Here is a 25,135-nt window from a genome sequence, read left to right on the forward strand (position 1 = left end):
GGGATGCGGGAGAGATGGCAACATCAGAAACATGAGACCACCACAAAATATGCAGACAAACACAGACATCTGGAACTGACAAGGTTCTTAATGCAGAAGGCACATGGAGGTAATCAGTAAAGTATAACTGAAACAATGGGGAGAGGGGAAAGAAACCTATTAGTCTCTTAATGATCTCAGCATTAAAAACATCTGCAACTGATTCAGGAGCTATTTTGCTTTCAGCTGCCGAGTCCAAGAAAGAGCAGGATTTGGTATGCGAATCTTTCCAGTGGGGAACGCTGCAATATTAAGGAAAGAACACACACAGCCTGGGAGGAACTGAAACAAAGATCAAATAAAAAGAACAGAACTATTTGGAAGCAGTCCAGAGTCACAGAAAGCAGACTACTGGAAAACACTTTCCTATGTATTTGTGGTCTATTGTGTTGTGTCTTATGACAGGCTGATCATGAAGTAAAAACTATTTTCCGTTAGCTAAACAAGAAAATTGGCCCTGGTGGTGTATAAAACCTTCTTGTGGGGAAAGACAGATGCCAATGTGAGGGAGGCTGAGGACCAATCAAAATTCTGTTCCAAGGCACCAATATCATCAGCCTTGAGTGCTGGCTACCCTACAAGTATGAAGTTCAACTCTTGCCAACCTGGCGACTCCAGATGTTTTGAACTACAACTCCCATCAGCCCCAGCCAGCATGGCTGGCTGGATCAGGCCAATGGCTCGCCCAGTCCAGCATCCTGTTCTTACAATGACTTGCCAGGTGTCCAAATGGGAAGCCCACAAGCAAGACCTGTGCGTCAGTCACAGCAGCCCTCTCACCACTCACTTGGGAGTTCCAGCAACTGGCCATCAAGGCAGACTGCCTCCAACAGTGGAGGAAGATCACAACCATCATGCCTAGCAGCCACGGATAGCTGTATTCTTCATGAATTTGCCTATTCCGCTTTTAAAGTCATCCAAGTTGGTGGCCATCACTACTTCTTATGGGAGTGAATGCCACAGTTTTAACTACGTGCCGGGTGAAAAAGGACTTTCCTTTGTCTGTCCTGAATCTTCCAACATTCAGTATCAATGGATGTCTACAAATTCTAGTGTTACGAGACTGAGAGGGAATCCTTTCTCTCCTCACTTTCTCGTCACCAGGTATAATTTTCTATACCTTTGTCATGTTTTCCCCTTGCTCTAGACTAAGGTAAAGGTAAAGGGACCGCTGACCATTAGATCCAGTTGTGACCGACTCTGGGGTTGCAGCGCTCATCTCGCTTTATTGGCTGAGGGAGCCGGCGTTTGTCCGCAGACAGCTTCCGGGTTATGTGGCCAGCATGACTAAGCCGCTTCTGGTGAACCAGAGCAGCACACAGAAACGCAGTTTACCTTCCCGCTGGAGCGGTAACTATTTATCTACTTGCACTTTGTGCTTTTGAACTGCTAGGTTGGCAGGAGCTGGGACCGAGCAACGGGAGCTCACGCCGTCGCGGGGATTCGAACCGCCAACCTTCTGATCGGCAAGTCCTAGGCTCTGTGGTTTAACCCACAGCGCCACCCGTGTTCTTGCTCTAGACTAAAATGCCCCAAATACTGTGACTCCCCCCCCCCTTCATTATTTTGGTTGCCCTTTTCTAAATCTTTTCCAGATTTACAGTATCTTTTTAAGATGAGGTGATGGGAGCTGTAGTCCAAAACATATGGAGGGTGCCCAGTGAGCGAAGACTGGTGCAATTGCTAAAACTCAGTGAGCAGAGCATGCTGTGAAGCCAACCTGTGCTCTGACGCAAGTGCACTTGCAGAGAAGAAGCAAGTGTGCAAAAGCAGAGCGTAACTGTTCATTGATGTTAAGCAATGCAAAAAGCCTTGAATCTGGTGGCCAACCCACCAGTTCAACGACAACCTGGAAGTTTCGGATGGATTTAGTTCTTGATTGATGGTGACATGGCTGAAGGACCAGCAGTTCCAAAAGTGCTTTTTAATATTCCCAATATATTATCTGCTCTCACGTCAGCTCTACTGTTTCAAAAGAAGATCTTGTAACAGATATAAATAGGTCTATTTACATACATTTGCCACATTTACAGGACACAGACTACATGGACAAATCCACAGTCCAACCAACGTCAAAACAGGGGTGGGGGTGGGGAGAAGGCTTAGAAGGCAAGCTCAAGAGACATCTCTCTGCTGTGGCACAGTAGCGATCTTTAAACTCTACGCTTACACTTCATTCCTGAACAGATTTAAATCAGATCCAGTGACAAATGGAGTTTTATTCAGTAAAACTTAAGATTGTGCACTCAGTATGTGCACTCATGATTGTAGCCTCTGTAAAAGTGGGACCTCCCATAAAGAGCTTAGGAAATGACAATAAGGCGGTTTATAGCTTTAGTTCTTACCTCGCTATCCAAAGGGCTTTGCTTCTGAGGGCTCTGGGATGCCTTTTGCTTGGAAGAATGAAAAGGAGCAATTTACTAGGGAAAAGTACGCAGGCTCAAGTAAATAGGAAATAAGGTGGCAAGATGGGCAAGAACTGTTCCACGAACATAAGCAGTTCCTAAGCTGAACCATTTTATTGACCTGTGAACAGAACCCACCTGCCTAGGAGAAAGAGGTTAGAGCTGGCATTATGTTTCTTAGGTAACTCAATTTTGGAACCAAATACATCAGCATTCTCCTAAATCTACTACTGTAAAGCTGGGTTGGTCTACAACTTCTCCATCTCAGTGTGTGTCACTACATTGCATCATAATGACAATAAATCCGTTACAAAAGTATGAAGTTGGAAGACCCCTTTAAACAAACTATATCCCAAATCATTCCTGATCTTCACCACTTTCTGTGATACGTTTCTTCCACCTAATGTGCAGCCACAGTCTGAGGCAGCTGTGCTGTGCTCTGGGTGACAGTCCTCTAAGCCCCCACTCAAAGAGCTCACTGTGTGGAGGGTGATGAAAACCCCAGTGGTGACGAAAGCAATCCAATTTCCAGTAAAACAGAGCAAGCAACAGGGCCTATCAATAAACAACCATACACCCTTTCAGAACTATTAGTTCCCCATCAAGTTTCCCCGTATCTTATTACACGTCTGCTGCCAAACCATGTGACCAGCTGCTAGACTTCTTGAAAACAAAATCTGGGCAAGATTCAGCTCCTGGGTAGGGGTGTGGCAAACCCTGTATGGATAAATGAACCAGGGGTGGGGCAGAACATGGTGCCAATACCACTTGTCTCCCACCCTCAGTGTATGTGGACCTTAACAGCAATGCCAGACTCTGTGCAGCAATTAGAAGAGGATTATTCAGCATGCAGACTAATTCAGAGTGGTGGAGGGTTCCTATCGCGCTCAGTGTACAGGTGTGTGCACGCACAGCTAGCCATGCTATGTTTGACCCCCTACAACTTTCTTCTGGGGTGGGAGAAGGTCTGGCCTTTAAATATATAGTCGCAAGAGAGGGAGTACTGAGGCCACTGTATAACTGGAAGGCATGGGACCACCTGGAGAATTGCACACTAAACCTGAAAACCTAAATAAAAAAATTCCTTCCAGTAGCACCTTAAAGACCAACTAAGTTAGTTCTTGGTATGAGCTTTCGTGTGCATGCACACTTCTTCAGATACACTCAGAAGTGTGCATGCACACGAAAGCTCATACCAAGAACTAACTTAGTTGGTCTTTAAGGTGCTACTGGAAGGAATTTTTTTATTTTGACTATGGCAGACCAATACGGCTACCTATCTGTAACTGAAAACCTAACTTGACCTACCTTGACAAAGTCGAGGACGGCCTCCCTTTGGATCTGTTTTGTCCTCATCTTCTCCTCCTCGTATTGTAGCGCAGCAAGCTGGGCTTCCCTCCGGGTACGCTCCACTAAATGCTCACGCCTTTTGTGTGGATCTGCATCCGAGTGAGAGACCTGGAAGAACGTTAAATTTGGAATGTGCATCAGAAAGAAAGCAACCAGCTACACCAGGGGTCAGCAAACTTTTTCAGCAGGGGGCCGGTCCACTGTCCCTCAGACCTTGCGGGGGGCCGGACTATATTTTGAAAAAATATATGAACGAATTCCTATGCCCCACAAATAACCCAGAGATGCATTTTAAATAAAAGGACACATTCTACTCATGCAAAGACATGCTGACTCCCGGACCGTCTGCAGGCCGGATTTAGAAGGTGATTGGGCCAGATCCAGCCCCCGGGCCTTAGTTTGCCTACTCATGAGCTACACACTAAGCAGCACACTTCCCAATGTGCAACACGAAGTACCTGATTATGGGTGCCGGACAGCAAAAGAAGGCAAGATGAGTCGCCAGAACCTCTGAGGGGGCAAAACAGAACATTGTTGGATACAAAATAAGTATTTCCCCTTCACTGTGCATAATGCTCTAAAAAGATGGTTAACATAATAAAGCTCCTCTTCCTAATTGTCTAAACATTTTCCTTGGGCAACATGCACGCAGTGATTACCGTATTTTTCGCCCGATAGGGCGCACTTTTCCCCTTCCAAAAACGAAGGGGAAATGTGTGTGCGTCCTATGGGGCGAATGCAGGCTTTCCCAGGCTTCCTGCAGCTCTGCGCCACCCTCCGGATCCCGGCGCAAAGCCGCGCGGGGCTCTGGAGGGTGGCGCGGAGCTGCCTGCGCTCCAGGGCTTCCTGTAGCTCCGCGCCACCCTCCCGATCCCGGTGCGAAGCCGCGTGGGGCTCTGGAGGGTGGCGCGGAGCTGCCTGCGCTCCAGGGCTTCCTGCAGCTCCGCGCCACCCTCCCGATCCCGGCGCGAAGCCGCGTGGGGCTCTGGAGGGTGGCGCGGAGCTGCCTGTTCTCCAGGGCTTCCTGCAGCTCCGGCCACCCTCCCGATCCGGGCGCGAAGCCGCGCGGGGCTCTGGAGGGTGGCGCGGAGCTGCCTGTGCTCCAGGGCTTCCTGCAGCTCTGCGCCACCCTCTGGATCCTGGCGCGAAGCCGTGCGGGGCTCCGGAGGGTAGCGCAGAGCTGCCTGCATTCCGAAGCCTGGTGCGCGCTGAAGAGCGCCCCCGGGCTTCGCGCACCTCTCTGCAAGCCTGGGGAGACCGGCGCAGCTCCCTAGGCTTGCAGATAGCAGGCTGTTCTGGGGGCTGGGGTCGGGGGAAGCTCGGGCTTCCCCCGTGCCTGGGGAGGGGAATTTTTTTTTCTTTATTCCCCCCCCCCCAAAAAATAGGTGCGTCCTATGGGGCGGTGCGTCCTATGGGGCGAAAAATACGGTAAGCCATAGGAAACAGTAAATGGTCTGTGCAGTCAGTTTTACATAGGATGCCACAGCTGTAGCTTGCTTTTAAAGAAAGCTTATTTGCACAATGGGCCAGACCTGCACTTCATTTTAAATGAGGGGCACCACATATCACTCACAGCCTTACCTTTCTGCTCGATCTAAGCAGTTCCTCAGAAGTTGCTGTCGGTCTCTGTCATGTGTCAAGCTCAGACTTTCAGGTCGTCTTAATTCATCTCCATCTCTGAAAACACAAATACACAGTGGGTGGTAGTGGTAATTGACCCAGAGAAAATGGAAAAAAGAAAATGGAAGAAATGTTACAGCATATGAGTAGACAGAGCAAACCCTTTTAAGAAAATAGTAAAATTAAGATAACCAGGCCTAAAATGTTCATGTTTTAGGGATAAACAGCAACTAAATTCAATATGGGTAGTAGAGTGCAGAATCAGCTGCCTTGGGCAATGGAATTTTGAAAAGATGAAGAAAGATAGGATTTCTTCAGAAATAAAAACATTCAAACTGAACAAAACCGATGTAGTTAATCACCCTTAACCACAATTATCAGGTTGGGTGAGAGAGAACATAAATGGCAAGATCAAGTTCAGCTCTAAAAGTTTATTTGCACTTTGAATGTATACCACAAAGCATCAAATTTCATTTGGGTATCTTGCTTTTAAATTTCTAGTGACATACTCTTTTTTGCTGCTCTGAAGAAAATGAGATTCTCTTCTCGGCCTGCATACTAAGCTCCCACTCGAGGCAAAGTGGAGAAACAGATTTATCAAAGCTGACAGATCCTTCACTTTAGCTGCAGCTGATGACATTCTCATTAAATGAACTACATTGTCCTGTGCTCCCCCACTTCACTGAGCACCAGGAAGCGCCAGGGTCAGTCTTCCACAGGGTTTTAGCTCTCTCATGGGGAGAGTTGTGCTGGAGACTTGCCGCACTTCGGTGATCTGTAATATCTGCTTATTTACAAAGGATGAGTTGAGGACGGGGGAACAGACCAGGCAAACATCCAGGCGGACAATGGCAATTTGTGAAGCAGCATCAGTTCTCCCCAAAGTGAGCAGCATTCATTAGCAGCGTCCCCACCAGCAGCCAACGAACCGTTTCCTGCTCTCCATCCATGAATCTTAAGTTTGGTTTGGAATATCATGAATAAGGCAGTTTAAGCTGGCATGAATTTAACCAGATCTATATTTATCCTGATAACCAACAATAGAGATTTTGTTAACGTAAGCCAGTCTGAGGCACCATCCCACTCGGAAGCCTTGTTCTAATTTAAGCTCCCAGGGTCCCAGGTCAGGCTCATCACCATCATGCCCATTTTTGGTTAGGCAATTAAAAGCTTATCTACCAAGCACACAAACTCTTCAAAAAGTACATTTACTTTGTTTTAGCAGTCCCTGCTACATTTGGATCAGCTATGGAACTGGGAGCGGGGCAGGGGAAACCCTTTTAAAGACTCGGATTTCAAGGAGCGTTATTCTGTAACATCCCATGGTGAATAATAGTCTAGCAGGTTCCTCTTTCTGTTCTGGAAAAAATTGTATCCTTACAAGCTGCAAAGCTTCATTTATGAAGCAACACTGCTTATGCTTAACAAAAACTGGGAGCATTATTGCCATAAATGGTGAACAGTGAAGACTTACTGCTGACACCGATCATGTATTATGTGGGACAAAATACTTCTGCATTCAACAACCCAATAAAAGGATTGTACTATAATCGGTAACACACCATAACCTGGTGCAGACATGATGTTATCAGATTCTTAACCATGGCTATTTGCATATGCCTCTCCTTCTTCTCTTGCATGTACCCCCCTCCATTTCCCTTTTCAGACCTGGTAATATGTATACACCGAAAATTAATGGCAACCATCGTTATAACAATTTACTTTTCAACCCCCACTTCTAAGTATGGTGATTGCTAACATAGGTGCAGATGCAACACTGCTATGGAAAGGGAATGGTGGAGGGGAATCGCACGTCTTAGGGGGCAAGGAGTATACAAACCCTCACACTGAGGGGCTCCTGATCTCTCAACCATGGTTACAAGGACAGAAACATTATGTTTGCATTTGGCCCAGTAAGGCAATATATGCAAAGACTCTGGGACCCTGTGCTAAAAATGCAACACTTTGTGATCACAAGACTAAAGAAATGGCACCCAATTTATCAGGTGACATGTTTCCTCACACTGCAGCATGATTCACCTTGCTGATTCCTAAGCTCTGAGCGTATGGAACAAAATTTGTTGTTGTTCAGTCGTTTCGTCGTGTCTGACTCTTCGTGACCCCCTGGACCAGAGCACACCAGGCATCCCTGTCTTCCACTGCCTCCCGCAGCTTGGTCAAACTCATGCTGGTAGCTTCAAGAACACTGTCCAACCATCTCGTCCTCTGTTGTCCCCTTCCCCTTGTGCCCTCCATCTTTCCCAACATCAGGGTCTTTTCCAGGGAGTCTTCTCTTCTCATACATCACTACTGGGAAAACCATAGCTTTAGCTATACGGACCTTTGTTGGCAAGGTGATGTCTCTGCTTTTTAAGATGCTGTCTAGATTTGTCGTTGATTTTCTCCCAAGAAGCAGGCGTCTTTTAATTTTGTGACTGCTGTCACCATCTGCAGTGATCTAGGAGCCCAAGAAAGTAAAATCTCTCACTGCCTCCATTTCTTCCCCTTCTATTTGCCAGGAGGTGATGGGACCAGTGGCCATGATCTTAGGTTTTTTGATGTTGAACTTCAGACCATATTTTGCGCTCTCCTCTTTCACCCTCATTAAAAGGTTCTTTAATTCCTCCTCACTTTCTGCCATCAAGATTGTGTCATCTGCATATCTGAGGTTGTTGATATTTCTTCCGGCAATCTTAATTCCGGTTTGGGATTCATCCAGCCCAGCCTTTCCCATGATGAATTCTGCATATAAGTTAAATAAACAGGGAGACGATATACAGCCTTGTTGTACTCCTTTCTCAATTTTGAACCAATCAGTTGTTCCATATCCAGTTCTAACTGTAGCTTCTTGTCCCACATAGAGATTTCTCAGGAGACAGGTGAGGTGATCGGGCACTCACATTTCTTTTAGAATTTGCCATAGTTTGCTGTGGTTGACACAGTCAAAGGCTTTTGCATAGTCAATGAAGCAGAAGTAGATGTTTTTCTGGAACTCTCTAGCTTTTTCCATAATCCAGCGCATGTTTGCAATTTGGTCTCTGGTTCCTCTGCCCCTTCGAAATCCAGCTTGCACTTCTGGGAGTTCTCGATCCACATACTGCTTAAGCCTGCCTTGTAGAATTTTAAACATAACCTTGTTGGCGTGTGAAATGAGTGCAATAGTTGGAGCATTCTTTGGCACTGCCCTTCTTTGGGATTGGGATGTAGACTGATCTTCTCCAATCCTCTGGCCACTGCTGAGTTTTCTAAACTTGATGGCATTTTGAGTGTAGCACCTTAACAGCATCATCTTTTAAAATTTTAAATAGTTCAGCTGGAATATCATCACTTCCACTGGCCTTGTTATTAGCAGTGCTTTCTATGGCCCGTTTGACTTCACTCTCCAGGATGTCTGGCTCAAGGTCAGCAACCACACTACCTGGGGTGTACGAGAAATCCATATCTTTCTGGTATAATTCCTCTGTGTATTCTTGCCACCTCTTCTTGATGTGTTGTTGGAAAAGAGTATTTGTGATGGCCAGCTTGTTCTCTTGACAAAAGTACTCACCTATTATGATGCAAGTATCTTCTGGCATCTTCTGACCTGTGGAATTCCCGGATGGGTGTTGGTTTTACTGGTGACCCCTTAGTGAAGGAAGAAATGAGATACAAAAATAATTATTTCTAGTGCATTGTGGATGGTTCCAAATGTCAGCTCCCTTTGCCAGAGCAAGTCTGCCAATCGCACCAAACTTGAGAATTAGTGGCCTTTTAAGTTGTCCAGATCGAAATTAATCAGTGTGAGAAAAATACTAGACAGGAGGAAGTGAAGCACTGTGCTGTAAGAAAATTGCTTAATTTTTAGTATTTGGTTTTAGTATTTGGTCCTTGTCAGTTTTATAAACCTCAGTGTTGTCTTGTTTAGATTTTCAAATCTGCCAGCTTCAATTCACATGGGGATGAAAAAGAGCTATTTTTAAATGTATTACCCACTTTTCTCATGAGGTACACTACTTAAAAAGGACATGGAATTTCATATGCCGGCAAAATTTCAACAGGTTTGCTAATGCCCCACTCTAGACAAAACAATCAACCATGGCTTAAGGTAATGTGTGAATACCTAAACAGCAGTTAAGGGTTGTCCTAAAGCCAGGATTTGGGTTTGCAAATCATGGCTTGCCCTAAGTACTACATCTGCACAGATTAAATCGTGACCAAGACAGTTTTCCTGCCTCTCTGCTTGCAAGGCGACAAGCAGCTCAAGCTGTTAATTTCCTGAGCACATCCCTTCAAGGATGGGGATTACCTCAGGAAGGAAAACTACAGTTTCATTCTACTTTTAAACTCCTAACTGGGATTAAAGTAATAAACCACAGTTAGCCCTGACCTTAGTTCAATGTTGAGCCTATGCTGAACCTAAAGGTGAGGAAATTCCATAATGGCAGTACCACCACTAACCATTGTTAAACTGGTTGTTTGCATCCATCTGTCTCGAGAGACGATGGAAGAGTCAGCCATCGGAGGTAAAGTCAAGCCGTTGGAGAATTACAGTGCCTGCTGTGGCTGAAAAGAGCTGTTTTATTGCGGCAGGGGCAGATGAAGGCGTCCATTGAATGTAAATTAACCCATTTTCCTAAAGCAAAATCCTTAACTTCCTCCTGTCTAGTATTTTTCTCGCATGAATTAATTTTGATCTAGACATCTTAAAGGCCACTAATTCTCAAACTAACAATCTCGTTTACTGAAACAAAATCTATAAATGACCCATTTGTTCTTAGGTACTATTTTCCAAAATACTGTTGTAATTTAAAGTGGTTTGAGTTCATACACACACACATTTATTTTTCACTAAGAGCTGGCGCCCCCTCGCTAACTTTAAAGAGAATTCTGGATTTCAGCAGCCTACGGGTCTCCTCCTGAATTATGCCTTGGGCAGCAACGTGATCCTTCTTGTCTCATTACTGGACTTGCGGAACTAATATACGGTCAGAAGAAATATGAGCCACTGCAATTTCAAGAATGGAAATTGGGGGGGAAATATAAAGGACCTTTTTAGCCAACCACTGAACAAATAGCAATTAAGCTGGCCCACAGACATGGCGGTATTATCCCACAGTACACAAAAGCAGCATATTCAGCCCCTGGGGAAACCCCAGTGCACTCAATTGGAAGATCACCCCGGTAATTAAGGAACTGCAAGTCTCACTGCCGCTTAGCCTTAAGAGAATAATGGCGGTTATGTTGGGCCCCCAAGTACATATGCGTGGGATATGAAGTGGAAGAGCTCACTGGGACAACAATAAGCCAAACAAAATGCACTTCAACCCAGTTTCGCATTGTAACATATATGTGAAGGCACAGATTGTAATCCGATTGCAGAATGGGCTACTTGTTAAGCAAAGTAGAAGATTATCCCGTGCAGGCTGCCTGTACACATGGGATGCAGCCCACTGCTTCAAGCCTCCCATTAGACTTATGCAGAAAAGGTTTAGATTAGAGGCCATGGAGGAATAAATGTATTACTTTAACATTTCCTAGTGATTTTAGGCTTATTAAGAGCCCTTCCTTTCCTACAGTCCAGATGGTAACAGGAGGGGGTCCTTTGCCCCTCAATATGCCCACAGCAGTTAAAAGGCCAAAACCAAAGTGAATTCTACCCCCACTGCCCTTAGTTTTAAAGGAGACACTTAAGACCGCAAAAAAGAGCCAATATTATATCGCGCACTGCCATTAAGTACCCTTCCAAAGGTTGCTAAGTTTACTTTCAACCAGTCAAGCATTTCAGCTTTAAACAAAGCACACACTCTAACGTTTGGAGAGCCTTTTAACAGCTCTATTAATTCAAATATATCTCCAGATTAGAAACATGCATCCAAAAATACATTGGCATGTTCTCCCACATAGCACTGAATCCATCAAAATCCTAAACTGCCCCTGTGCCAGCTTAGCTGCATCTATTAAAAAGCCAGCCTGAAGAGAAGGTCTTACAAGCATGTCTAGTTCGGAGGATTTGCAGAGCTGCAGGAAGCCACAAAATATGTAATGTGTTGTACTTTTTCTTTACAGGTGGCACAGGCACAGCACAGTCAAGAGGGAAATCTTATAAAGTTTTCAGAATTGCAACGACGGATGCACTTTTTTGAGTTAAACACAAGGCAACTGGCCTCAGCATTTAACTGCCTATAAACTACAGCCATTTAGCTGCTTCCAACCAGAGGTGTTTGGTTTTGGTTTTCTTAAAGTGAAGTAGCCACTGCAGTGTTACTTTAATAGTGGCATAGAAGGGCACTTGTATACATTCCCCCAAAGACCTGTTTACACTGATTCAGGATTATTGCAGAGTATGACAGAATGAACAACCACGTAACTCTCAAAGTTGGTGTTTGTAACCAAACTGGCCCTATAAAAAGCATGTTCAAAAGGGTTCAAAAAAACACACTGTTATCTCAAGGAGCATGCCATCCCAAAATGGCTGAGCTCATTCATTCAAGAAGCTCGCTCCATTTTGTGGCATAAAAACTAAACTGGTCTAATTTTGAAAAACCAGAAGGCACAATATAACAGAACAATGGGGATCCAGTTCTGTGTTCTGGACCTAATTTTTTTGTTACTGTAAAGCTATGCATCTAATTATATGAAATTAAGAAAATATCTTCCTACTCTTCTCATTATGGGGAAGAGATGCTTCCTTTAGGCTGGCCCACAAAACAACTGGAGACTCTAAAGTGAGAATGCTGGTACAAGGAAATGAGCCTGGATTTCTTAATTGTAACCTTTCAGTTGAAATACCACGGGGCAGATTTAAAACAGCACAATGCTTAAGGACACAGGCTGTACATTGTTCAATCTTATGTTCCAAGAATAAATCCCAAAATGTCTTTATTTCTTAGGAAGCCAGAAAAGTCATACTTTACAGATGCTTGACCTTTATTTTTGCCTTCCCTTGGGGCATCAGAAATTGCCATGACAGTATACTGGGAGGGGCAGATTTGTGCTAACAGGCCAAGAGGCCTGCACCCCCCCCTCCTGAGATTAGTGGATGGACTTGGATCCACACTCTGGTTGCTGATGAGACAATATCAGAGGTACACCCACCCAAAGAAGATGCAAATGCAGATTAGCTAAAAGAAAACTCTTAAAAGCAGATCAGAATGGATTTGATATATACAATGAAGTGGCATAAAACTGCCTACAATAAAAGGATAGCAAAGCACCATATAATTATTATTACATATCCAAGTACCTCTGAAAAAAGCCCTTGCTTGCCCCCCTTGCTTGCAGCACCCTAATTTGGATTTAGGGGTGGGGGTGGTAATGGGAGGTGAGGCTATATAGCACTGGAAAACTGTCTGTGTGCAGGCAGAACAGGCTTCTGCTCACATAAATGGGATTTCACCTTCCTCTCCTCCCTCCTGCAGACCCATGCAGCCTCAAAATCTGGAACAGATTTTTGGGCACATGAGGAGGGGGGATGGAGAGAGGAGGGAAGTAAGGCAACGTCCCACTGGATACTTCTCAGATTCTGCACCCAGACTGTTGCACGGACCACCATGGACCTAGCACATGGGAGAGAAAGGCCAATTGAGCAGATATCCATTGAGACTCTATTGCAGTCAAAACTAGCACCTTGAACACCTACAAGACCCCAGAGCACAGTGCTTTGAGTCAGTAGCTGAAAGCACAGCATCGGGACTGCTCCAAAAACTCTGAATCTCCAGATCTAAAAGTCAACCAATAATAGCCACTGTGGATGAGAAACAACACAAACAAAAGGGAATTTTACAGGGGCACACACACACACACAAATTAAAAGGAAGCACCACCTCGTGAGATATTCGCCGTTGTTCAATATATGCCATGAACTGTGAGCTGAGGCTGTCTGACTCCATGCACTTGGGTTGCCTCACCTCTTCCTCCTCCTCTTCGGTGACACAACTGTCAATAAAGTCGATCTGATCCAGATCATGTTCCACTTGGCATATACAAAGAGAAGGACCGTAATTAGATAAGCAGCTGGGGGAAGGGGGAGGCGCAGAGAGAGTTAACAGAACTTAGACTGCAGCAGCTCCATCAGGTGTGACCATATTTATTCAGGAAATCTCTCGCTGCAGAGTGGCTCATACAATCAGCCAACAAACTATAGATCAAGCTCTTTCTAAAAACTGCTGATTGGGAGGAGATTTCCAACTAATATTAAACCAAGAGCCATTTCATACTTTAGAACGCATTATAGACAAAGAAAAATCCCACCATGCTAGGGTTTTATTGCTCACTAATGTAACCAGAAATGAATAGTTTACAGCAATTCACTTACATAACACACACTAAATTGAAAAACTCTTTTCCACCTGCACTCTGGCTTGCTTGCCAAGAATGATCTATTAGTGGTGAGTAGCAATATTAGTCTCTCAAGACTATAGAACCATAGAATTGTAGAGTTGGAAGGAATGCAAAAGGTCAGCTAGTCCAACTCCCTACAATGCAGGAAACTCAACTAAAGCATTCACTAGAGATGGCCATCCAACCTTTGCTTAAAAACCTCAAAGGAAGGAGCGTCCACCACCTCTCAAGGGAGTCCGCCCCACTGCTGAAGATGCTCTTACCATCAGAAAGTTCTTCCTGATGTTTAGTTGGAATCTCCTTCATTGTAACTTGAATCCATTGGTTCGGGTCCCAGCTTCCTAGCTTGATTCCTATATCTCCTCTCAGTATCCTCTTTTAGGCTAAATACACCCAACTCCCTCAACCATTCCCCATAAGGTTTGGTTTCCAGACCCTTGATCATCTTGGCTGCCCTCCTCTGCACACCTTCCAGCTTGTCAACACCCTTCTTAAATTGTGGCACCCAGAACTAAACACAGTACTCCAGGTGTGGTCTGACCAAGGCAGAATAGAGTGGTAGTATTACTTCCCTTTATCTGCACACTATACTTCTGTAGATGCAGCCTAGAACAGTGTTAGGTTTTTTTTGCTGCTGCATCACACTGTTGACTCATGTTAAGCTTGTGGTCTACTAAGACCCCTAAATCCTTTTCATATGTACTACTGGCAAACCAGATGTCCCCCATCTTATATTTGTGCAGTTAGTTTTTCCTGCCTAAGTGCAGAACCTCACATTTGTCCCTGTTGAAATTCATTTTGCTAGTTTGGGCCAAGTTCTCCAATCTGTTAAGGTCATCTTGCATCCCAATTCTATCTAATGTTGTATTTTGCAGAAACAAGTTGCTTAGACTTTTGATATCCATATCCAAAGAAGTGCTTTAAGTTACGGGTATTTCTGGCTTCTAATCAATATGCGAACTCAGAAACCTCTGAAGCACCTTTGTGAATTGGTAAGTGAGACATGCACATTAACATGCAAAGCAATACTGTTCTGACCAACTTGAATCTGTAAAATGACATGTTAGAACAGCTTTTGGTTTGTTAGATTATTCTGCAAACACCAAAGATGATGCTTGCAGTCAAGACTGCAATTATATTTTATTTTGGCTACCTTCACATATAAAATGTGAAATTAAGAAAGCAGAAGGTTAAGAGGAAGGGGTACAAATATTGTAAAAGGAATAAGATGGTGGGAGGGACTCACACACATTCAGAAGTGTATGAAAGCTACAACAAGAGCATGAAGCTCAGAAAGGTCTGCTCTCATTGATCCCTCCACTCATTATGTTAACTGGGGCATTTTTTATTCATCACTGCTTCTGTAAGCCCAATAAGGCTTTGCTATGTTGTTGTTGCAGCAAACCTTATGAAAATACTGCACGACCCTGTATCCAAAATCCTTTAGAATAGCGCAGATAAGAAGCAAATTGCACAAGGAGCAAGTCAACAGGTTTTTAAATTATTTTTTAAAGGTGCTATGCTGGAAGATATAGCAAACCCAAAGAGACCCAATTTCCCCCAGTTAAAGGTTACTGTTTCCTGGTCCTCAATCTTTTACAGCTTCTTGTGGTAGTGGAACCAAGTGTTATTTGGATTCTCTTCTCCTAGGAGCTACTTCCAGTCATTCCACTTAATCAGCATTTGAAGGAGAAACTAAAATAAAGATTCCTCCATAATCCTGGCTGCGTAAAAATGCCATTTGGCTCCTCCAGTTAAGCTGCATATAGAGCGTTTTAAGACAAAGGGGTAAAATAAAATAGGTCTGAAAAGATACTTCTTGGACATAGATGATGCTCCACAAAGCGCACCAGAATCTTGCCATGCAACGTGGTAGCAACCAGATATGCACTGGTGGCTTTTTTCTCAGTGCCATTTACCTCCACCATTGGTGACAACCATGCTCCCTCGGTGTTCCTGGTACTGACTCTCTCTTCTCAGTCTTTGTTCTTTTGTGATTTCTGCCACTCGCAGAGGAAGATCAGAAAATTCATCTGTAGGCTTCATTGAAAAAATACACCGGACAATTAAGAAAACAGAGATTGTGAAATACGTCCACGAAAACAAGATCTGCAGCACTCTAATATAATGTTAGAAAGAGCTCCTCCTTCAAGTCACTCCAGTGATCTGAATTGCATGTAGACAAAGTACACTTTTTGTGAGTTTGTATTGTTTTCAATTTAAAGAGTTTTGAAATGAAATGTGGAGCAAAGAGCAGTGCTTGCAAATCCTTTCCTGCACCGCCATTATCAGACTGAAAATAATCTCAGATGTGGAAATGGCACACTGGCCTCAGTCCTTGGGTGACTGCAGAATAAGCCGTTGCAAAATTGCAGCCCTATGCATTTTGGCAATTGAGTCTTCCACGGCTGTTCTGCCTGATTTTTTTTCTTTTCACATATGCTACAATTATCCACCAAATAGAAACAAAAAAAGTATACTTACTTCATTTCCTGACCACCTTTTGTCTCCGCTGTCCACACTATTGAAGCCAGAATCCAGTGCTCCATATGGTCGGCTGGAATATAGTTCTTCATGGCTGTCAAGCAGATAAAATGTTAGTTATTTTATTGCAAAAAGCAAACGAGATTTTTTGGGGGGAGAAGATTAGATACCAGACAGTACCGGGGGACATATTCAACCTGTTAGTCATACTGCATTTTTCCATACATAATGCGATCCAGCTAAAGAGGTCTTGTTCTTCCAGACTGAGAAATGTTCCTTTCTGCTAGCCAAATGTTTGGGCCGATGATCAGTTGCCTTGGCCTGCAAAGCATTCAGCCACCACCAAAACAATTCCCAAGCACTGCAAAAGAGTACAACTTGCCATCTTGGCAAAAGTAGCTCCTCTACAAACCAAGGTCTACCAGCCACTGCTGAACCTTTGCTGCTCCTTTACTGTGGCACATTTTCCCTGTCATCTTTGCCTAAACTTTAATGGGCAGCCATGTTCTTCAGGGAGAAAACATAAGGGCCATGCCTATGGTCTGCACAGCACTCAGAACACAGGGGACAAAAACATCAAAATAAGAGCAGCCCTTTAAAGGTCACTTTGGGCTTCACGGAAGACAAGAAAAAATGGGATTTAATTAAAATATATACATTGATACTAATTTGGGGTTAACTCTGGTGCTTCAGCTGAAAGGTTCCATCCAAGAAAAACAACTACATTTCAATGCACACCCCCCCCCTCAAAAAAAATCTGTAACTCGTAAGTGGTAAACTACAATGCCCAGAATTCTTTGAGGGGAAAATTGTGCTTCAAGGTGCAACATGTACACAGCCCTAGTTTGTGTTGAAGATGGGCTAGAATGTTGTATACCATCATTTTCAATAAATAATAATAATAATAATAATAATAATAATAATAATAATAATAATAATATATTTATACCCCGCCATCTGGCCATGCTTCCCCAGCCACTCTGGGCGGCTTCCAACAAAGTATTAAAATACAGTAATGCATCAAACATTAAGTTTCCCTAAACAGGGCTGCCTGCAGATGTCTTCTAAAAACTCTGGTAGTTGTTGTTCTCTTTGACATTTGGTGGGGGGAGCGTTCCACAGGGTGGGTGCCACTACCGAGAAGGCCCTCTGCCTGGTTCCTTGTAACTTGGCTTCTTGCAGTGAGGGAACTGACAGAAGGCCCTCAGCGCTGGACCTCAGAGTCCGGGCAGAACGATGGGGGTAGAGATGCTCCTTCAGATATACTGGACCGAGGCCATGTAAGCAGCAGCCACTTATATGGGATACCCTGCAGAAACCCAGTATGAAATGCTTTTAAGGGCATATAATAGATGGGTGGCACTGTGGTCTAAACCACAGAGCCTAGGGCTTGCCGATCAGAAGGTTGGTGGTTCAAATCGGCGGTTCGAATCCCCGCGACGGGGTGAACTCCCGTTGCTCGGTCCCTGCTCCTGCCAACCCAGCAGTTTGAAAGCACGTCAAAGTGCAAGTAGATAAATAGGTACCGCTCCGTAGGAAGGTAAACGGAGTTTCCGTGCACTGTTCTGGTTCTCCAGAAGTGGCTTAGTCATACTGGCCACATGACCCAGAAGCTGTACGCCGGCTCCCTCAGCCAATAAAGCGAGATGAGCGCCGCAACCCCAGAGTCGTCCGCAACTAGACCTAACGGTCAGGGGTCCCTTTACCTTTAAGAGATGTCATTTACATAGTGAATAGTGGGGGGGTTTGCCTAATGAGCCCCACCGGTGGAAACCCTCCACAAGGGCTTCCACCTTCAAAACAGGGCTTTCCCATGTCTCCTCCACCCATGTGCCCTTGAAACTGACGGGGGGGGAGCTGTCGAAGAGAACCCCCAGAACAGTGTGCAGAGAGGCAGGAAGATTATGTCTAGCAGGCTGATATGCTTGTGCAGACAGAATGTCAGTAGTAGCGCAATGCTGAATTATACCCAAAATGTCTGAACTCAATATGGTTTACAAAAACTGGAACATGGTTATACTCAAAATATTAAATAATGCATTTTTTAAAAGTTAACCATTATTAATTCATAAAATATTTTGAATGTGTTTCAAATCAGCCCTGAAGGAAGTTGAGGGAAGTTTTTATGCATTTAATTTATTGCCAGAAACAGGCATGACATCCATGGTACTAGGAACTCAGCAAGAGGATACAGAGGACAGAGTAAGCTATCTCTGCTCTAAATGTACATAGTGACTAGACAGTTCAATACTGCGGCCATCACAGACACAGTATATGGAAACTGCCAGAGACAGCAGAGACGTAACAATGAGGCTCGCCTGGCCCTCTGCAAATGGGCACTTAACAATGAATCAACTATCCTACTGGCACTGGATGCCCCAGGGAAATCTGTAGCAAGAGAGCAATAATGGGCAAATGGGAAGTTCAGCAAACGGACGGCTCCACCCAGGCGTTGCTAATTGCTGATTAGGCTGCGGCTGGTTGTCACTTGCATTGAAAATCAGTTGCTTGGAATGCAACTTGTAATTATTAATTATGTGGCACCGTGTGTGCAGAAGAGTCTCCGCTGTGAGAGAGCTGCAATCTAAGAGGGCAGAGCTCAACAACAGATGTTTACAGGAAGTGTGTTGCAAACATTAGGACTGCCGGCATTAAGTACTTCAAGCCAGGCGGCAGCCAATGTGTCAGAAGCGGCAGGTTGCCATTAATACACCTACTGTGGCATGCCTCACTTCTTCTCTGCATGTATATGTAGTGTTCGAGGGGGTAGGCAACCTAAGGCCTGGGCGCTGGATGTGGCCCAATTGCCTTCTCAATCCGGCCTGCTGCCTTTGCAAGCTCTGAGAACCAAAGAGCTGCTGCTCCTGCAGTCTGCGGTCCACGCTGCGCCACCAAGCGCAAGGCGAACTCTGCACATGGCAATGCTGACCTGTTACATCATGTGCATACAAATGTCAGGCCAGCAGCAAGTGGGGAAGAGCATGAAAAGTTTCTGGGCTAGGAAACTATGCAGTGGGACGGTTGTTGTCATAAATGTATTAAGAGCAGGAAGGTGGTAGAATCACTGGGGTTTTTCAAGTAGAGGTTGGATGGCCATCTGTCATGGATGCTTTAGCTGAGATTCCTAATGCATTGCAGGGGGTTGGACTAGATCAGGGGTAAGGCCCGTGGGCCGGATCCGGCCCAATCGCTGTCTCAATCCGGCCCACGGACGGTCCGGAAATCAGTGTGTTTTTAAATGAGTAGAATGTGTGCTTTTATTTAAAATGTATCTCTGGGTTATTGTGGGGCATAGGAATTCATTCATTATTTTTTTCAAAATATAGTCCGGCCCACCGCATGGTCTGAGGGACGGTGGACCGGCCCCCGGCTGAAAAAGGTTGCTGACACGTGTGTTAGAGTATTCCTGATTAATGATGACAACAGAGCTGAGTCTGTGCAACTGTTAGTACGGTGATTCTCCATGCAATTGTATTAAGTAGGATGTGGGTACTCTACAACTGTACCATGCAATTGCTAAAGAACACAGAGTTCAACACTTCCATTTTAGAATACAGCAACTTCTGAGGAAAGGTAAGTCTGGAAGCAAGTGGGCAACACCTGGTCAAGTCTCAAAAGCTGAAATTCTGATTTCTTGATTGGGTGGACAGATGATTCACTGAACTGGATTTCAAGTAATCATGGGAGGTTATTCCGTGCCCTACATAATCCCCCCCCCCCTTTCCAGGACTACCAGAAGAATAAAATATGCAAATATAAGCCGATTTGCTTAACTGGCATAATATATAGGGCCTTCTTGGTAGTTGTGCCCACCCTGTGGAATTCCCCCCCCCCCATCAAAGGGCAAAGAGACAATCATATGACTTTTTGCAAACATCTGAAGGCAGTCCTGTTTCGGGAACCTTTTAATGTTTGATATTTTGGTGTGTTCCTTTATATTTTGTTGGAAGCCACCCAGAGGAGCTGGGGCAACCCAATCAGATGGGCGGGGTACAAGAAATAAATTAACAACAACGTCAGCATCATCAACAACAACAGAAAAACTCAACTACATTTTTATTGCACAGGGAATACATTGCTCTTCATATGTAGGCTAGACCATGGAGTGTTTTAGAGATTTTAATAAACAACTTGCTTAGACCTACTCCAGGTTTTTTTCATTGCTATTCTTTTTACTGCCCCGACATTGGATATCCTAATTGTTTTATGGGCAGCATTATTATTATTATTATTATTATTATTATTATTATTATTAGTCCTAGCTGGGGCAGAGGGCAGCTGGTTCTCAGTCACAGGAAGCCTTGCACTAAAAACCAGAAACAGAGGCTGCCACAAGCACAGCTGCTGTAGGGCTGAGTTTCCTGCATTTTACTGTCTCGGGGCCAAGAAATTCACCTTAGGGGCAGCCAGAATTGTTGTAGCAGCCAGTGCTGCATACTCATCTTGCCACCATCTCCTGCTCCTCCCTTTGATTTATCTGCTGCTGCTCTGCCTGGCCTGACTAGCAAGGCTGCACCAGGCAGGAAGAGGAAGCACTACACAGATGTTGCCAAATACATCTGCCTGTCTCACTCACTCAGCTCTCCTGCCGGGATTGCCCTTTCTAGAGCGTAAGGTCACAGTTTCCATTTCCACGGCACAGGGCATTCTGCTGCCCCTTCTCCCTTTCCCTGCTGCACCGTTCAGCAAGGGGTGGATAATTCCCCTGGGAAAACCTACTGGCAATTTTGATGTACAGTGGTACCTCGGGTTAAGTACTTAATTCATTCCGGAGGTCCGTTCTTAACCTGAAACTGTTCTTAATCTGAAGCACCACTTCAGCTAATGGGGCCTCCTGCTGCTGCCATGCCTCCGGAGCACGATTTCTGTTCTCATCCTGAAGCAAAGTTCTTAACCTGAAGCACTATTTCTGGGTTAGCGGAGTCTATAACCTGAAGCGTATGTAACCTGAAGTGTATGTAACCCGAGGTACCACTGTATATTAATATACTCACCCCCCACCCCTTTTCTCTCTCTCTCTCTCTCTCTCTCTCTCTCTCTCTCTCTCTCTCTCTCTCTCATTCACACACACAGGCTTTAACATTAATAACCAAGACTCTGAAAAAAACAAACGGAATACCCAAAAATGCCCACACTGGCTGTGTAATGAAACGTATTTTTGGATGCAGGGACCAGACTAGAGAAGGAACTCTCTGGCTGGCTGCTCAAGTTCCCCTTTTCACTGAGACCCGGCCACAACCAGACTAGCCTGCTTCTTATTTACGCATTTATGGTTCTCCAACTTGAATTTCATTGACTTCCGTGCCCTGCCTTAAACTGTCTGTGGTTCAGTGTGCTCACTGCTCTCTCTCCTTCCTCCAGGGCCTTGCTTCATCGACTTGCATTACTCAGTACTGCTTGATATAAACACAAGCTGCATTCCTAGCCCCCATCACCTTAATTTAGCAACTCATGATGCGGCTGACCGCTCAGAGATGAATGTTGCCCGGCTAAGCCAAAAGGAGACTCTGCCAAGAGCAACACAGCTTCATCATGGGAAAGGAGATCAACACTTACACCTGTGGTTAGGCCAGAGATCTTATACAACCATGCACAGAAGGTTAAACATACAGCACAATGAGATTTCTCTGCCCCCACAACAAAGCCCGCTAACATCTTAATACAGAAAAGGAAAAATTATCCACAAAGATTCTTTTAAGAAACAGTGAATCTGAAATCTGTGCGCACTTACCAAGAACCAAACCCCATTGGCCGCCTGTCGTAATCTGGAAGATCTGGCGCTACTTTGCATGCTTCCATATTCAGATACTTAAATATGTGGACTTTTCCTTTTATGCATATCTTTTTTAAAAAAGGGGGTGGGAAAACCATCGTGAATATTTGGAAATGATACACAAACAATTGCTATCTATTGCAACTAATATATTATATATTAGATTTCTTTATATTAAAAAAAAAAATTAAACACCGAACAAATTGCCAGTCCAAAAGATTGTTTACAAACCACAATTAAGCTGAGTACTCTAGAGGAAAAACAGGGTAACAGTATAATAGATATTGTAGCCAGCCATACTCAGAGTAAACCCTTTGAAGTTAATGCACACAATAACCTCAAGTGCTCATGTGAAAAGATCTGCATTGGCCAGATCATAAGAGCTTTGAAAAGCGGCATAGGAGAGAAAACACACTGGGTCATTGAGATGATCCCTCAGCATGATGTCAGGTAGTTCTTAAAGAGAGAGCTGTATTGGATCCTTGCCCTGCGCAGACAAATCCCAAAAGGGCTCAATGAGAAAATGGATTTCCTCTCTTTGATGTGAATGCACTCGCAGGAGTTCCCTTTCGTTGTTCTCTGTTTTGTTTCGCCATCTGTTTTCAGATCCTTTATTCTACCTCTTCATGTATGTTCAGGATCTTGTATGCTAGCAAGGGGTTAAAGTTCTCTTTCCATTTCATTTGACTAGGCTTTAGCAGTTCATCTGGTAAAAGAAGATTTCCCCCTTCCAATTCTGCTCTATTTGGCAGGACATGTCTCCACAGGCAATTGGTTCAAGTGGATATAAAAAGTTTCATTTTGGATCCTTCATGCAACAGGAGTTAATATCCCCTGAGTGAAAGAATTACTGCTTAAAATGGTCATTTTATCTATGTTGGTTATCATGATAATTCTGAATTCTTACAGAGAACTTTAGGTTATATATTTTTTATCACTGCTATTTTTTATTCTTCAGGCTTTTTCTCAGTTTGAAAGGGTGTATTTGGGGGGATTATCTTTTATTTAGGAATATATTTTTAATTTGGTTGTTAGATTAACATATATACCATTATATTTTAATGTTTGCGGTAAACATTACCAAAAGAAAATTGGTATTTTTATTTGGCTACTGTGAGCTTATGATGATACATTCTCTAATAGTCTACATTCATTATTTGTATTTTATTATAATTTTTAGAAAATTCTGTATCTGTTATTCCTTATTCTATTTATGCTGTGTCCTTGAATGAATTTTCCAAAATGCCTATTGCCCTTATAAACAAGCTACATTTTTGCACCTCGAGTTCTTCTTCCTATTTATTAGATCGCTCAACAAACCACGAGCAACAAGCCAAGAACGAAGCCTGGCTGCAGCTCGTGGCTTGTTTGAAGAGCAGCAAACCACAGGTGCTGGTTTGAATGTAGCAGAAAGCCGGCCCTTGGTTTCTTTCCTACCTGGCATTGCGACAAGAGCCAGGGAAGGGTGGAACTGGGAACGTCTGTGCAATGTACGCCAACATGCTCACTCAATTCACATTAAACCAGATATAAAAAATAATTTAGGTTGAATGTCGCATATGAATCAGGTCAATGTAGATTTTAACAATAATGCTTTCCCTCCTTCAGGTGACTGCAGTATCAGGCTCTGGCAGGCTTCTCTGGGGGAGGTGTTTTGGGGAAGACTTTTTTAAAAAATAAAATAAAACAGAGTACGTTATAATACAATTAAATGAGAGTACAGTGGTGCCTCGCAAGACAAAAAGAATCCATTCTGTGATTCTCTTCGTCTAGCGGTTTTTTTGTCTTGCGAAGCAAGCCCATTGACGGATGAGCGGGCTAGCGCTATTAGCGGCTTTTAGCGGCTTATGAGCTTGTCGGATCAGCTGATAAGCGGCTTAGCGGCTTAGAAAAAGGGGGGGGCAGGAAAAAAACCCCGCAGGAACTCGCAAGACATTGTCGTCTTGCGAAGCAAGCCCATAGGAAATTCGTTTTGCGAAGCACCTCCAAAACGGAAAACTCTTTCGTCTAGCGAGTTTTCCGTCTTGCGAGGCATTCGTCTTGCGGGGCACCACTGTACAAAGGGTTAGCTGTCCCTATATGAGTCCATGCTGTTCTTGCAATTAGAGTTGGGGCAGGATTTGACGGCCTTCACTATGAGAACTAAAATAATCAGCTGTTACCACTGTTGCCCAAGGATTTGAAATGCCGCCCTCAGTGAGTGAGGTAAGGAACTGTAAGGGTCTTCTGGAAATTATGCAAGAACCTTTTAGTACACACACAACACACACAACACACACGCTAGGGTGCTGAGGTCTGTGGCTCACAATGTAATGATGTTCCCAGGCCATTTATGGCTCCACACAATAAAACACCTTTAAATACTTCCTGGAAGTTCATGGGCAGGCAGTGCAGCTGTTCTGGCATTGATTTTATAGCCTTCTTGTGACTTGCCTGCCTCCCCCATCCGAAGTTGGGCTAAACCATTCTGCAGTTATGAAGCTGTCTGCTTAGTATTTCTCCTCCAGCAAATGAATACAGTGGTACCTCAGGTTAAGTGCTTAATTCATTCCGGAGGTCCATTCTTAACCTGAAACTGTTCCTAACCTGAAGCACCACTTTAGCTAATGGGGCCTCCTCCTGCTGCCATGCCGCCGGAGTACAATTTCTGTTCTCATCCTGAAGCAAAGTTCTTAACCCGAGGTACTATTTCTCGGTTAACAGAGTCTGTAACCTGAAGCGTACGTAACCTAAGGTACCACTGTATATACAGTGGTGCCCCGCAAGACAAATGCCTCGCAAGACGAAAAACCCGCTAGACGAAAGGGTTTTCCGTTTTTCAATGCGCTTCTCAAGACGAATTTCCCTATGGGCTTGCTTCGCAAGACGAAAACGTCTTGCGAGTCTTGTGATTTTTTTCGCTCCCCCCCTTTTTCTAAGCCGCTAATAGCCTTTTAGCCGCTAATCCGCTAAGCCTTTAATAGCCGCTAAACCGCTAATAGCGCTAATCCGCTAAGAGGGTTGCTTCGCAAGACGAAAAAACCGCTAGACGAAGAGAATCGCGGAACGGATTATTTTCGTCTTGCAAGGCACCACTGTAAACACACGTCATATGAATTATATGTCCTCTCCTATGCAACTTAGTCCTATCTTTCCTAAGATCGCT

General features: G+C 44.2%; 1 protein-coding gene across 2 annotated transcripts in view; it reads right to left on the reverse strand.

The window, feature by feature from the left end:
• The window catches only part of LRCH3 (leucine rich repeats and calponin homology domain containing 3), a gene marked incomplete at its 5' end in the record, with an annotated part of 84,980 nt that overhangs the window by 21,544 nt on the left and 38,301 nt on the right, over positions 1-25,135 (reverse strand). For both annotated transcript variants that reach the window (XM_083504064.1, XM_083504065.1), the window contains 9 exons: positions 2,385-2,432; positions 3,753-3,902; positions 4,253-4,304; positions 5,376-5,471; positions 8,962-9,038; positions 13,217-13,365; positions 15,653-15,773; positions 16,218-16,311; positions 21,949-22,058. In XM_083504064.1, the coding sequence (XP_083360190.1) occupies positions 2,385-2,432; positions 3,753-3,902; positions 4,253-4,304; positions 5,376-5,471; positions 8,962-9,038; positions 13,217-13,365; positions 15,653-15,773; positions 16,218-16,311; positions 21,949-22,058 (897 nt within the window). The remainder of the gene's footprint in view (positions 1-2,384; positions 2,433-3,752; positions 3,903-4,252; positions 4,305-5,375; positions 5,472-8,961; positions 9,039-13,216; positions 13,366-15,652; positions 15,774-16,217; positions 16,312-21,948; positions 22,059-25,135) is intronic.

This window comes from Podarcis liolepis (genome assembly GCF_965112155.1).
Source record: "Podarcis liolepis genome assembly, chromosome: 5".
NCBI classification, from domain to species: domain Eukaryota; kingdom Metazoa; phylum Chordata; class Lepidosauria; order Squamata; family Lacertidae; genus Podarcis; species Podarcis liolepis.